The following is a 13,670-nucleotide window of genomic DNA, read 5'->3' on the forward strand; positions in this document are numbered from 1 at the left end:
AGCGTCTTAGGGTAACTCTCTATCAGTAGATTGCAGACAGTTTGTGTGCAGCCTTCATGCATTTCTGTTAGAACAACACAGAAACAGCAGCTGCAGTAATAAAGAAAACAACTCTGTTTTTATCAGGTGTGGATTCCGTGGAGGATACATGGAAGTTCTAAACCTGGACCCCGGGGTGAAAGTTCAACTTCAGAAGCTGGTCTCAGTTCGTCTTTGTCCCCCTGTCCCAGGGCAGGCTCTCCTGGAGACAGTTGTCAACTCACCACGGCCTGAAGAGCCCTCCTATCCTACGTTCATAAAGGTCTGATAAAACACACAAAGCCTTTCCTTTACATGTTCATCATTAGATGCTAAGAAAAATGTGTTATTTGTTTTTGTATTTGATTGTCATTCCACATGTTTTATCTTTGCACTCAGTCAGGGTTTAACATGAGAAATGTGGATTAAAAGTCTTTATCGTCCTCGTCATGTTGAACAGACTCCACTTAGGGCTAAACTGAAGGTCCAGTATTACAACATGGGTGTTGTAAAAAGATCATAGTCCTATTAAAAAAAGGTATAAAACACAAGGTGAAATGAGGTTCAGTGTGTCAACCAAAGGGACTTTGTGTCTTCAAGGTAGTGACTCTCATCAGTTTATACCTTGGGAATAAAACATATTTGTGTTGTTTTTTTCTTGATGCTCTCAAAGTTGTTAGTTCAAGACACCCACGTGGCACTGCGTCAACTGCAGATAATCAGCTTTTTTCATATCGTATCATTAAAGCTACTTTGTTTCTTCTGGTTTGTGTCTTGCGTAGCATTTGCCGTGTCCAAAGTAGCGTGGTACAGTATCTGCATTATTGATGCTGTTGTAATGATAAAAGCATGATGTCGTCCAAGACATCCATTAGCTTAATAGCTATAGGTACTTTGACTTGGCAGTCTGCAGATTTATAGTGGGATAAATTAAGTCAAAGATAATGTTCTGTAGTGAATGTAGTGTAGACACGCATGGATGTGGAGACGACATCTACGCCGCACATCTGACACAGCCCATTTACTGTCTGCTCCTCATTGACAATGACCTTGATCAACACCTTTAAGTCGGTAAACATCTCTGCACATTAAAGCAGGTCTCAGAGATTAAAAACAGACGAGGGCACATCACAATAAAGGAGATGGTATACTGTAGCTGGTCAGGTGATCAATACATATATGAATGCATTACATAACTGAATAATGTCTGTTGCCTGAAGCAAATAAGTCTTGGGAGTTGGCTTAACAGCAAATAATCATTCACGCAATTTCTGACAATTTTTTTTTACCATTTTCATTTGTTTCAGGAGAAGACAGCGGTGTTGGCAGCATTAGCAGAAAAAGCCAGGTTAACAGAACAGACCTTTAACACAGTACCTGGCATTGTGTGTAATCCAGTCCAAGGGGCCATGTACACTTTCCCCCGCATCACTCTACCTCAGAAGGCCATAGACAAGGCTAAGGTTTGCACTTCAGCGGCTCCATCACACTGATATACTGTACGGCTGTATAGTATTTGATAACATTTATGTGCAAATGTGTCTGTTTCTGCGTCTACAGGAAAGTGGTCACCAACCAGACATGTACTATTGTTTGAGGCTTCTGGATGAAGAGGGCATCTGTCTGGTACCAGGTAGTGGGTTTGGGCAAAAGGAGGGAACCTTCCACTTCAGGTGAGCGCACCAGCTCTAGTAGTTTTGTCATTTAACATAAAAATCAAACAATTTCTCTTCTCCTTTTTTCCAGAATGACCATCTTACCTCCCACTGAGAAACTGAAGCTCATGCTGGAGAGGATCAGTCAGTTCCATCAGCGCTTTACACAGGAGTTTTCCTAACAACACACTGTCTTCCCAACCCAATCAATTTACCCCTGGATCTTCAATTGCCTTGAAATCTGTTTCATTATAGGAAAAAAACATCTTTTGAACTAGTGAAAACATGTACATGTCATAATTCTCTTTGTAACATGTAGAAGATAAAATACTGCTTTGTCTAGTTTTGTTTCATTGCATCCTACACTTGATGCACTTTTATCTGTTATGATGCTAACCTAATCAGATTAGGTGATAAATGACACATGGAGCCGTACAGCTTCATCTGTTCTGTAACACACAGGTCTTAAACTATGCAGCAGGTCAAGTTTTAATGGAGCCACGGTAAGGCCAGTGAATCAGTCACTGCACTTGGATAAAGTCCCTGTCCAGTGTGAGCACTCTGCCCACAGTAGTTTTTTTTTTTGTAAACACATTTTCATTTAGTTGAATTGTATGTGCTACAGCTGTGTTGTCATCTTCTGTCCAGGCTTGACACTCATATTAGTCTCCAGGTAATTTTGACTTTGTGAAAAAGAGACTACAGGAAGCCAGAGGTGAGCATTATTACCCATCTTTCAATTTGTTTCTATTGGCCACATCTGGAGCACTCTTGTCACTGGTGTCACCCTGTAGATGGGAGAGGAAAGGTAAACCTCTAAGATTTGTAAGTCACGTCACAAAGTTGGTGCTGATTGTCTTTAATAAGGTGTCACTTTCATTTGTGGGGCTGATGGGACCTGGATTTCTACCGCTGATCATACAGATAATGTATGTTTAATGTGTAGTCCGAGTTACTGGAGAAGGAGGTGGTGAAGCTGTGTAACCTCAAAGGACGTAGCAAATATTATATTAAAGTAATGAATTACCTTAAACAAAGTCAAATCACCTTCTGATTTCTGGTACAAAAGAAAGCACTAGCGTGTACACACTTCAAGTGTTGGCACACAAAGCTGCCAACTTTTTGTGTTTTATTTAAAAATTGTCAACAGTGCTTACATGCCTTCAGAAACTGAAAAAAAGTCAAATCTCTTGGAATGAACAGAAACCAAATGAATTTTTGAACATAGGAATCATCTCTGTAACTCACTTACACTGCCCCGATCTCACTAAGGTCCCTTTTTCCTGTTCCTCAAAGTCTCTGCTTGAGAAAATGATTCAAAGTTCGTCTTTCTTCTGTGACAGTTTTGTGGCGTGTTTCTCCACAAACTTGCTCAAACCTTCCACTGTTCTGTCCCCACCTTCCAATTTGACAGGGTTCTGCTTGCTGTTACTGGGTGCAAAATATATCGTAGGGAAGCCTTCCACTTTGTAGCTGTCGTATGGCACGTCGTTGGCTGTGGCGTCCATCTTGGCGATCACAAGGTTCTTCTCCCCCTTGTATTTTTTGCCCAAAGCCAAATATTCAGGCTCTATTTTCTTGCAGTGGCCACACCACGGAGCGTAAAACTCGATGAGGACGTCCTTCTGGGAGTCCATTACAATATCATCAAAGGTTTTTCCAACTACCACCTTCACTGGACCTTTGTTGTTCTTTGGCGCTGGCTGAGACTTGATAATAGGTTTCAGCTTTCCTGTGGAGGAGAAATGGACTTCAGTGACATCTTAAAGAAAAGCCATTTCCTTTTCTATATGATCCAGTCCTTTAAAATGTTTAATCTTCTGACTTCAAACAAAAAAAATTACCTTTTTTGAATGACACGACAAAGTCTTGAAGCACGTCTGAGTCAAACTCCTCTGGTTCCATAGCAAACTTTTTCCCTCCTTCGTCCAGAATTCCCACGTTCACTTCCTCTCCACTCTCACTTAGACCCATACTCTTCAGCTCCTCGGCGTAGTCTTCCTCATCAGCGATGGCAAATGTATATTCTGGATAGTCCTTGGCCACCTCCAGTACCTTTGACCTCCAGAACTGAGTAGCTAACAAATGTAAGAAGTGAAGTGAAAATGGATTTAGAGTCTGAAAGTTCAAAGATGTTTATCACCTACTGGTGGTTGTTGAGACTTACCTTTCCTGTAGTCAAAGCTAAAGTCAACTCCATAGTAAACCACCACCAGGGGGCGTTTGGCATATCGTTTGGCATCATTGCTGGGTTTCCTGTGGCCCACCAGAGGGATCACGTGATCTTTGAAGAAGTCCTGAACTTCTGACACTGCTGTAGATTCCTGTGAAATTGATTCACTAACCTTAAAAACTGCACTGTAATCAAAATCTAATCTGTTGTAATAAAAATGCAGTACCTTCACAGTGACTGTGTGTGATGCTGGCTCGTACTTAGAGCGGAACTTTTCAGGCTGAATAATAACAATCTGACCAGGAGACGCTTTTAGAAGTTTGGCCACTTCAGAGCTGAAGGAGTGACGGAAGGTGAAGTCTTCTCTCAGTGTGTTACCTGCCAGACAGATGAGCAGAAAGTTACAGCCAAGCCCCTTTTTTTAAAGAAACCTAATGACTCACATCCACCTGAGTTCTGACTCACACGCCTCGACGTAGATCTCATAACTTGCGTCCTGTTCGCTGGAGAACAATCCGACTATCACGGCATCGTCACCATCCTTGATGAGCTCCTGCACCTGTTTGGCTGCCTGGACCTGCTTGGAAGGAGGTCCTGCTTGCTCACTCATGTGGTCAACGATGCCTGGAGAGAAAGTGAAAGATGTAGAATTGACTTCCTGTTGAGCAGGAAGCACATTGGCACACAGATCATCTTACAAAGCTTTGCTGAAGCTGTTTGACAGCTGCCTCTCTGCACCTGTCTGATATTTTCAGATTAAATACTGGCAGCGTGGAGAGAACTCCTTGAACCCTGTACTTGACGAGCAGGAATCTACTAACAATAGATCATCAGGGTGTGTGAGCCGATGTTTGATCCACACGATTGTTTTAGTTTTAACAATTCACACGTGTCTTTTCTGCATAATACACAAACTATAATGCAAATGCTAAAAATACACAGGAGCTCTAAGATCAGCACTGGAGCATTTCCATGAATGAACATACAATGACATGGAAAGAAGGCATTGTATCAGTAGTTAGTAATTGTAGCAACACACTGTTAATGAATATGGTAAACTTGGACAGTGGTTGTAGATTAGCTGGTTAGAGGTAGTAGATAGGTTAGTGTTAGTAGTATTACTAGATTAGTAGATAATTATTGTTGACGCACATCAGTAATAGTTGTTTGTTACTAGACTAACAAAAGAGCAACCAAAAATGTATGTGCTATAATATGGTGCATTCATCACTAATACTGCAAAGGAGTTTGACACCTGTGTTATAGATTACTTTTTTAAAGGTTTAAGTTAAGTTTGCATAATCTGGAACTGAACATTATGTCACACTCGGCTTCACTGAAGAACCATATGTTTATAACTACTATGAATTATAGTTGTTCTTAAACAATTGCTTTTGCCTTCAGAAGTGCCTCAATTCTTTGTGGCATAGATTCAACAAGGTGCTGGAAGCATTCCTCAGAGAGTTTGGTCCATATTGACATGATGGCATCACACAGTTGCCGCAGATTTGTCGGCTGCACATCCATGATGCGAATCTCCCGTTCCACCACATCCCAAAGATGCTCTATTGGATTGAGATCTGGTGACTGTGGAGGCCATTTGAGTACAGTGAACTCATTGTCATGTTCAAGAAACCAGTCTGAGATGATTCCAGCTTTATGACATGGCGCATTACCCTGCTGAAAGTAGCCATCAGAAGTTGGGTACATTGTGGTCATAAAGGGATGGACATGGTCAGCAACAATACTCAGGTAGGCTGTGGCATTGCAACGATGCTCAATTGGTACCAAGGGGCCCAAAGAGTGCCAAGAAAATATTCCCCACACCATTACACCACCACCACCCGCCTGAACCGTTGATACAAGGCAGGATGGATCCATGCTTTCATGTTGTCGACGCCAAATTCTGAGCCTACCATCCGAATGTCGCAGCAGAAATCGAGACTCATCAGACCAGGCAACGTTTTTCCAATCTTCTATTGTCCAATTTCGATGAGCTTGTGCAAATTGTAGCCTCAGTTTCCTGTTCTTAGCTGAAAGGAGTGGCACCCGGTGTGGTCTTCTGCTGCTGTAGCCCATCTGCCTCAAAGTTCGACGTACTGTGCGTTCAGAGATGCTCTTCTGCCTACCTTGGTTGTAACGGGTGGTTATTTGAGTCACTGTTGCCTTTCTATCAGCTCGAACCAGTCTGGCCATTCTCCTCTGACCTCTGGCATCAACAAGGCATTTCCGCCCACAGAACTGCCGCTCACTGGATATTTTTTCTTTTTCTGACCATTCTCTGTAAACCCTAGAGATGGTTGTGCGTGAAAATCCCAGTAGATCAGCAGTTTCTGAAATACTCAGACCAGCCCTTCTGGCACCAACAACCATGCCACGTTCAAAGTCACTCAAATCACCTTTCTTCCCCATACTGATGCTCGGTTTGAACTGCAGGAGATTGTCTTGACCATGTCTACATGCCTAAATGCACTGAGTTGCCGCCATGTGATTGGCTGATTAGAAATTAAGTGTTAACGAGCAGTTGGACAGGTGTACCTAATAAAGTGGCCGGTGAGTGTATATTGCTGTAGTACAATCAGATTTAGGTACTGACAGTTGGTGACCTACCATACTTCTCTCTGGGTCCGTTGTAGTCAAACACTTTGCCTTTCCTGAAGATCTTCAGGGTAGGATAACCTGAGACTCCAAAACGTGAGGCGAGCTCACTCTCCAAGGTGGCATCAACCTTGGCCAGAGGGATGGGAGGACTTCTCTCGCTCAGCTCCTTGGCTGCCTTCTCGTATTCTGGGGCCAAGCGCTTGCAGTGCCCACACCTGGAGGCCAGTTACATGAGGAGAACCTTTTAGGAACTGGTTTAAAACATCTGATATTCACAATAACAATTAAAGCATCCTTTCTGACCATGGGGCGTAGAACTCCACCAGGATGATGTCTGCATTGTTTACTGTCTCATCAAAGTTGTCTTTGGTCAGCACCAGCGTGGCCTCAGGTGGAGGTTTCCAGTCAGGCAGAGACACTTCTTTCACTCTCTCAACGATGGCTGTAGCAAAACACAAGTTCACACATGTCACTTCCATACTGTATAAGGACAAGAGTGTGTCCGTGCTGAACGACTATGTGCTTTTACCGCTCTGTGACCGGTCTCCGTCGTAGTCCAACGGCTCCCCGTTCTTGAGGATCTTGATGGTGGGATAACCCGACACGTCGAACTTGCTTGCTAAGGTAGTGGCTACTGTTGCGTCCACTTTAGCCACAGGTATGGGAGGATCGTTCTCCTTCAGAGTCTGTGCAATTTTTTCATACTCTGGCGCAAACTGCTTGCAATGACCACACCTGAGAGGATGTTTTCACCAAGTAGGTTAAGAATTGAAATTGGTATTTTTAAGATTCTTTATTCATTCATTGGTGGTGCTGAAGAGGTTAAACTTACCACGGAGCATAAAACTCCACTAAAACTGTGTCCTTTCCCTCAATAAAAGTTTCAAAGTTGTTGTCAGTGAGAACTAGAACCCCATTCTCTTCTTTCACTTCTGTGTCATCATCGTCATCATCATCGTCGTCATCATCTTCGTTATCATCATCATCATCATCATCATCCACTTCCTCCTTCTCTGTTAGGTCTAGAGGAAAAAAAAACGTTTTGCAGGTTTCAGTAAGTGGAAGTGTAATTGTCAGTGTGTGGCAGCCACCAACAGGCAGAGTGAGAGAATTACACATTGGACTGCTGCGCTAATTACTTCATTGCACACGTGAAATGAAAAGATTAGTTGGAACAGTTTTGACTGAAGTGATCCTTGAATTTGTTTTCTGTTCATATCCAGTGGCTTTTCTGTGAAAATTCCAGCAGTGCTCAGACCTGCTCAACTAACTAACACCACCAACCCCGCCTGGTTATAACGCAAACCAAATGTTTTGAACGTGTTGAATGTGTTTGAATCACCTCAGTATATTTGACATCACATGGCAGTCTTTAGTTTCACGATTGTGTGGAATGTATGGTAATTTAACTGTAATCTCATAAACCAACCATTTATATCACCACCTCTCCACATTCAAATCTTATGTTTGAACTTTAATAGTTGGTTCCAACTTGCAATGCAAAGCAAACGCCTGGAGTAACTGATTTGATTTAAGGATGGAGCAGTTCCCATGTGAATCCCTAATAAACAGGACTTACATGGGAACTAGTTCTAAGTTTCAGAATGAGATCAATTAATTGACAAGAATTTACAATAGAAAAGATGAATACTGAAAAAAAATCCTTAATTTGTATGCACATTGGTGCAAAGGTGATAAGTCACATAATAGTACGCAGTAGTAGAACTTAGTAAATTATATATAGTTATTTCAACAATTGCTATATATATAGTTGGAATTATCTCAGTGTGAAAGTGAGTTCTGTTGACATTAGCAAACCTTACTGTTAGCATGTTGCTAAAAGCTGTAAATGAACCCACTGCATGGCCAATTAACAACTTAACTTAGCGTAGTTCGCACATATTTAAATAATTGCAGAAAAATAACACAACGACTGCAATTAAAGATGTAAACACTCACCATCTTCACATTTACTGACAGTTGCGAAAAGGGCAACGCCGAGCAGCACAATGAGCAGCAGAGCAACCTTCCTCATTGTCCACTGATGATGATTGTGATGGTGCGCAGTTCTAGTAGTTCGTTCTGTGCAAAATAGCAGCTAATCTGATCTGATCCGTCAGTGCAGAGTCATTAAAGTGCTCGCCGCTGGTGTTGTCCAGATTAACGCTGCAAGTCGTGTGTGATTTCATACAAACTAATCACTTTCTGAAATCACACTCGTCGCCTCCTCCGTCTGGAACTTGTCTGACTTGCCATGTTGTGATTGGCTGATGGCCTTCGCTGCCCTCCAATCATAGAGCGCCACTCCAGTCCAGACTCAGAGACGTTGGAGGATGTCATTGGACGGTTTCAATGATTTGCCTTCCTGTCTCTCACATTTTTGAGTTAAAAATATATAAATTTTGTAATTGGTTAATACTTTTTTTGCAAATAAATGTTACTCTAATGTATTTTCGACTACAACAGCTGACTATTTAAGGCTTCTTTTTTCCTGGTTCCTTTTCTTCATCCAATCTTTTCCTTTACCTTTAGAGACACATTTAAATATATATACCAAAACGTATTAAACACAAATTCAATCAAAATCAGGACAACGCAATAATCAGCTATCATGCTCCCTGACACTATGGTTGGATTTATTCGAGTTAGTTCCAGAAATTATTAAAAACAGAACGATAAACAATAATAATAATTTAAAAAACCAATACAGAGTATAATCATGCAGTATACACTGTCGTGGTAAGGTTTTACCACCCCAGGTTCGTTGATCTAGAACTTTCACAAAGTACAAAGAAAAGACAAAGATCGTTCACCTGTCCACAGGGAGAGTCCAGCGGAGAGTCAGGGGGTTGACTGCTGAATCCTCCTCTCTCCCCAAACTCAGGCTCTTTTATTCTCTCCAACATCCAGGGGGTACATGTCAAGTGGTACAGACTTCGTTTGTTCTACGCACACACATACATTTTGACAACAACATCTACTCCCTTGGTTTCTCATCCTGTTCTTATCGCACCTAGGTGCTGTTGTTGTGACCCTATGCTCTAACCATGAACCTAGCCGTTGTCAAATTGTGATCTACTAGTTTCTGATCCCCATCTCACCAAGTACTCCTCTTGTAACAACAAACCTTGGTGCACCTCAACCTTGCAGCTCCTTTTCTTACAGCTGCATATTTTCAGTTTTAGCTTTAAGCAGCATTTTATGTTCAAGCTGGTTATATGTTTTAGCACATCTCTTATGATTATTTATTCTATTATAAAACATGATTATATATGTTGCATACTTCTATAAACTATGAACATATGAATACATTTCATCCACAACACTTAACTTAAGAACTGAAGCTCTAACACTCCTGAGTTTTGGATGGTTTGCATTGCATTTGTCAAATTTGATCCAACTATACACCTTCAGGATCTTCATGTACCAGCACTTCTACCACCACCGCTCTCTGCACAGCCTGGGTCTTGTGAGTGTGTGATGGTGAATCTGAGAGGGATAGACATCTTTGACCTTTTAGATACATCTGAAGCTCCCTGTTGATTGGAAAGTTCCAATTTCTTTGCTCAGTTTGCTGTGGGTTATCACATTCAGGTACAATCTCCGAGGGGGTCGTGCTTCTCAGATGACCTTTCTGCTGTGGGAACTGTGTCATCTCCGCCTCAAGTTTGGATCTGATCGTACGGAAAAATCTTGTTTAAGATATTTAATACTATCTAATTGACTGATGGAGAACTTTTTCAATACCTTTGTGTTTCCTCTCTCGTTTGAAGTCCTAAAAGGTCCTGTATCATAAAGACAAAGTTAAAAAAATTATTGATCTTTTCTACTACTTCGTCCAGTTGCCCTCGATGGAACTATTTTTGGATTAACCTTTAAAAAAAAAAAACACTGGTGCAGGCACTTGTAGGTGCAATTTGTCGAGTGCTGCTTAGGAGCACTCGGTGTTATCAACCAGTCTCAAATTAATAACACAACCAGTCTCATTAAAGTTATCTTTAATTATTATTTTAACCTACTAATATAGCAATAATGTATTACTTGAAGTATTACAAATATACTAAAATCAATAGTATCCAATAACAATTAAATATCTGAAGGATTTTGAGAGTTCTTGGCAAATTGGGTGGCTTCAATGAATAAAGTAACAACACAGACAAACACAGTTTACAAAAATAATCAAATTTATTTATACAACACTGTCAAGTTAATGACGGTGATTGAACTCATAAACAATGATCATTATAACAAAACAAGGCGTGTGTAGGTGTGTGTGTCTGTGTGTGTGTACTTATGTGCGTGTGTACACGAGTGGTCGTGTACGAGAGAGAGATGTTGCCTCTTAGCCACCAAGCAAGCGACTGAGCCCTTGAGGCGTGTTCACATACGCGACTGCGCAGTGGAAGAAGAACTGCGAGGTAGAAGGAACGGCAACAGGAAACACGTGAGGCGTGTATGCGCTCACGGAGGTGTGAATGGGTGTTGTGTACGCGCACCAAGATGCGCTCAGGTACAATGAAACAGTGCTTGTGATGTTATCAAAGTATATGGGGGAAGGGAGGCGTACCGCGTGGTCTACTCCAGGGGAGGGGATTTTAGGGACCTGAGCTGCACGAAATGCGTGCGCCCGGAGAGGTAGGAAGTGAACCAGTCAAGGGGAGTGTGGGAGATGCCAATAGAGGTTAGTCGACTGAGAAGGGTGGTGTGACAGATGGTATCAAAAGCTGCAGACAGGTCGAGGAGGATGAGGATGGTGAGGAGTCCAGAGTCAGAAGCCATGAGGAGGTCGTTAGTAATTTTTGTGAGTGCTGTTTCAGTGCTGTGGAGTGGGCGGAAACCAGACTGGAACTGTTCATACAGGTTATTGTGGGATAGGTGAGAGTGGAGCTGAGATGCAACTGTTTTTTCAAGGATTTTGGAAATGAAGGGTAGATTGGAAATGGGACGGAAGTTGTTGAAGATGGAGGGGTCAGCACCAGGTTTTTTTAGAATTGGGGTAAACACAGTGGTGAGAGAGGAGTGGATGATGGCAGTGATGAGGGGGGCCAGAGAGGGAAGACAGATTTTAACAAGTTGAGTGGGGAGGGGGTCCAGTTGACAGGTGGAAGGTTTGGATTTCTTGATTAGAACGGAGATTTCTGTAGGAGTGGGGAGCAAAAATGAGGAAAGGGAAAGTATGGATGGGGGAGGGGCAGGGGGGGGGGTATGGGGAGGCAATGTACCAAGATTATGGTGAATTTTATTGATTTTTTCATTGAAAAATGACATGATGGCATTACAGAAGGATGTGGTGTATAGGTGGGCGGGGAGAGAGTCCTGGGATTTGGTGTTCTTGTTAAGAATGTAGAAAAGTGATTTGGAGTTTCCTTTGTTGGCTGTGATTAGGTTGGAATAGTATTGTGATTTGGCGGTGTAAATTGAATCCTTATAACTTAAGAGATGATTATTGTACATTTCTTTGTGTATTGTGAGACCAGTTTTTCTGTAAAGGCGTTCAAGCTGCCGACCTCTGGCTTTCATGAGCCGGAGGTCGGGAGTGAACCAAGGAGCAGAGACGGTGAAGGAGACAGATTTGTTTTTTAACGGGGCGAGAGTGTCAAGGATAGTATGAAGTCCAGTGTTATAATTGGAGACCAGATCATCAAGGGTGGACAGACTATGAATGTTGAGGAGGGAGGAGGAGTTGATAGTTGTAGTCAGGGTGGTGGGGTTGATTTTCTTTATATTCCTGTAAGAGATGACACGAGGTGTTTTACGGATAGAGAGAGTGAGATTCACAGTGAAGGTGAGGAGGAAGTGATCCGTTATGGGGAGTTCATCAGCTGTTAGGTCAAGGGGAGTGACGCCAGAACAGCAGACTAAGTCCAGAGTGTGTCCTTTGGAATGGGTAGGAATGTTAGTATGCTGCTGACAGCCAAAACTCTGTAGGCAGGAGGTGAAATCCTTGGTGAGAGGCAGGTTGATGTTGTCCATGTGGATATTGAAGTCGCCTAGTAGGATTATGTGTGGGGACAGAGAGGATAGGTGGGTGAGAAAAACAGCAAAATCAGTTAAAAAGTCACTGTTCGGTTTAGGAGGGCGGTAGACAGCGGCGATGATGACTGGAGTGGGTCCAGACAGCTCACAGACAGTGGATTCGAATGAGGCAGAGACAGGCACAGATACCGGCGAGACTTTCCACTTCTCGCGATAGATTATCGCGAGACCACCTCCCCGTCCGAAAGCACGGGGTTGACAGATGTAAACAAACCCGTCAGGCGTGGATTCATTGAGCTGTGAGAAGTCTTGGGGCTGTTGCCACGTCTCTGTCAGGCAGAAGAAGTCCAATTTACGGTCCGTGATGAAGTCCTGGATGAGGTGACCCTTGTCTGTCAGCGAGCGAATGTTGAGCAGGGCAAAGTTGAGAGGCGTGCTGTCACAGTTGGTGGTGGTGTTAGCCGACCGAGCTAAGCAGGCTAGCACGTTATGGTTGACAGCCCGGCCGATGGAGAGTGGAGAGCGACGAGTTCGCGGTCGAAGACTGGACCAGAGGGACATGATCGCCGTGGAGCTGCCCAGCTGGAAATTCCGGCGAGACCCTCGGTGGACATATCTCCGGCGATGGTGGAAGGTGATGTCCGGGTGGAGGTGGAGTGCCTCTGGCATAGGACCCGGCCAGTGGTAGCGTAGCCGTAGCAAGTCAGAGGCCGAGTAGCAAAGCAGACCCGCAGACCCGCCACTGGTAGGTAGACGGGGAGCAGGAAGAACCAGGCACAGACAGGATCCATGCTCTGCCAACCCACGTTGTGGATGAAAACGCAATGATCGGCAGTAGCAAGACGTCCTTACCGGCGAGCAGCGGCAGCTAGTCGCACCAGCGTTCACTCCACCGAATTGACACACACCAATCTATGGTCCAGTTCATCCGCTGATGAATCCGGGATGTCATAAGACACCGGCTTGGGTGTGCCAAGGGATTTGGCTCTGGACGAGTATGGTATGGCTCCAGCATGACTATCTGATGGAGTCATTTTGTAGCGGTCTAGGATGATATGGTGGGCTGTCTGGTTTTGTCCAAGATGATTTTCAGTATCTTTATCGCAATAGTCTTCCTGTTCTGAATTTTTCTCTGGCAGTGGAGGAAAATGAGCAGGTATTGCTTGGGCGTGTTGGTTTTCACGGCACTTACGGCCGACTGTATCTTCCGCATTCACTTTATAACTTTTGCTGACTTCTCGCAGTTT

The 13,670-nt window shown here is 43.2% G+C and overlaps 3 protein-coding genes across 3 annotated transcripts in view; 1 reads left to right on the plus strand and 2 right to left on the minus strand.

The window, feature by feature from the left end:
* si:ch211-217a12.1 (alanine aminotransferase 2-like) overlaps positions 1-2,706 on the plus strand; it is a 9,352-nt gene extending 6,646 nt beyond the window's left edge. Inside the window, exons 8-11 of the mRNA XM_008307552.3 lie at positions 127-301; positions 1,326-1,481; positions 1,579-1,691; positions 1,765-2,706. Coding sequence (XP_008305774.1) covers positions 127-301; positions 1,326-1,481; positions 1,579-1,691; positions 1,765-1,855 — 535 coding nt within the window. The 3' untranslated portion in view covers positions 1,856-2,706. The remainder of the gene's footprint in view (positions 1-126; positions 302-1,325; positions 1,482-1,578; positions 1,692-1,764) is intronic.
* Positions 2,707-2,763: 57 nt separating this feature from the next.
* Positions 2,764-8,676, minus strand: pdia4 (protein disulfide isomerase family A, member 4). Its single transcript, XM_008307553.3, has 10 exons — positions 8,407-8,676; positions 7,280-7,469; positions 6,977-7,182; positions 6,751-6,889; positions 6,457-6,662; positions 4,312-4,470; positions 4,073-4,224; positions 3,841-3,997; positions 3,518-3,751; positions 2,764-3,405 (listed from the first exon to the last, which is right to left on the minus strand). The coding sequence occupies exons 1-10, from the start codon at positions 8,480-8,482 to the stop codon at positions 2,990-2,992; spliced, it is 1,935 nt and encodes a 644-aa protein (XP_008305775.1). The 5' UTR covers positions 8,483-8,676; the 3' UTR covers positions 2,764-2,989.
* A 2,346-nt stretch (positions 8,677-11,022) lies between these two features.
* On the minus strand, positions 11,023-13,092 carry LOC112486878 (uncharacterized). The gene has a single exon (XM_025054682.1). The coding sequence runs from the start codon at positions 13,090-13,092 to the stop codon at positions 11,023-11,025; it is 2,070 nt and encodes a 689-aa protein (XP_024910450.1).
* Between the last annotated feature and the right edge of the window lie 578 nt (positions 13,093-13,670).

Source organism: Cynoglossus semilaevis, chromosome 3, assembly GCF_000523025.1.
Source record: "Cynoglossus semilaevis isolate Cse_v1.0 chromosome 3, Cse_v1.0, whole genome shotgun sequence".
Lineage (NCBI taxonomy): Eukaryota > Metazoa > Chordata > Actinopteri > Pleuronectiformes > Cynoglossidae > Cynoglossus > Cynoglossus semilaevis.

Coding starts and splice junctions, on each gene's coding strand:
- LOC112486878 (XM_025054682.1), bottom strand. CDS start 13,092: ATGCCAGAGGCACTCCACCTCCACCCGGACATCACCTTCCACCATCGC.
- pdia4 (XM_008307553.3), bottom strand. CDS start 8,482: ATGAGGAAGGTTGCTCTGCTGCTCATTGTGCTGCTCGGCGTTGCCCTT. Junction 7,183..7,279: donor GTGGAGTTTTATGCTCCGTG/GTAAGTTTAACC, acceptor ACATCCTCTCAG/GTGTGGTCATTGCAAGCAGT. Junction 3,752..3,840: donor TAGCTTTGACTACAGGAAAG/GTAAGTCTCAAC, acceptor TACATTTGTTAG/CTACTCAGTTCTGGAGGTCA.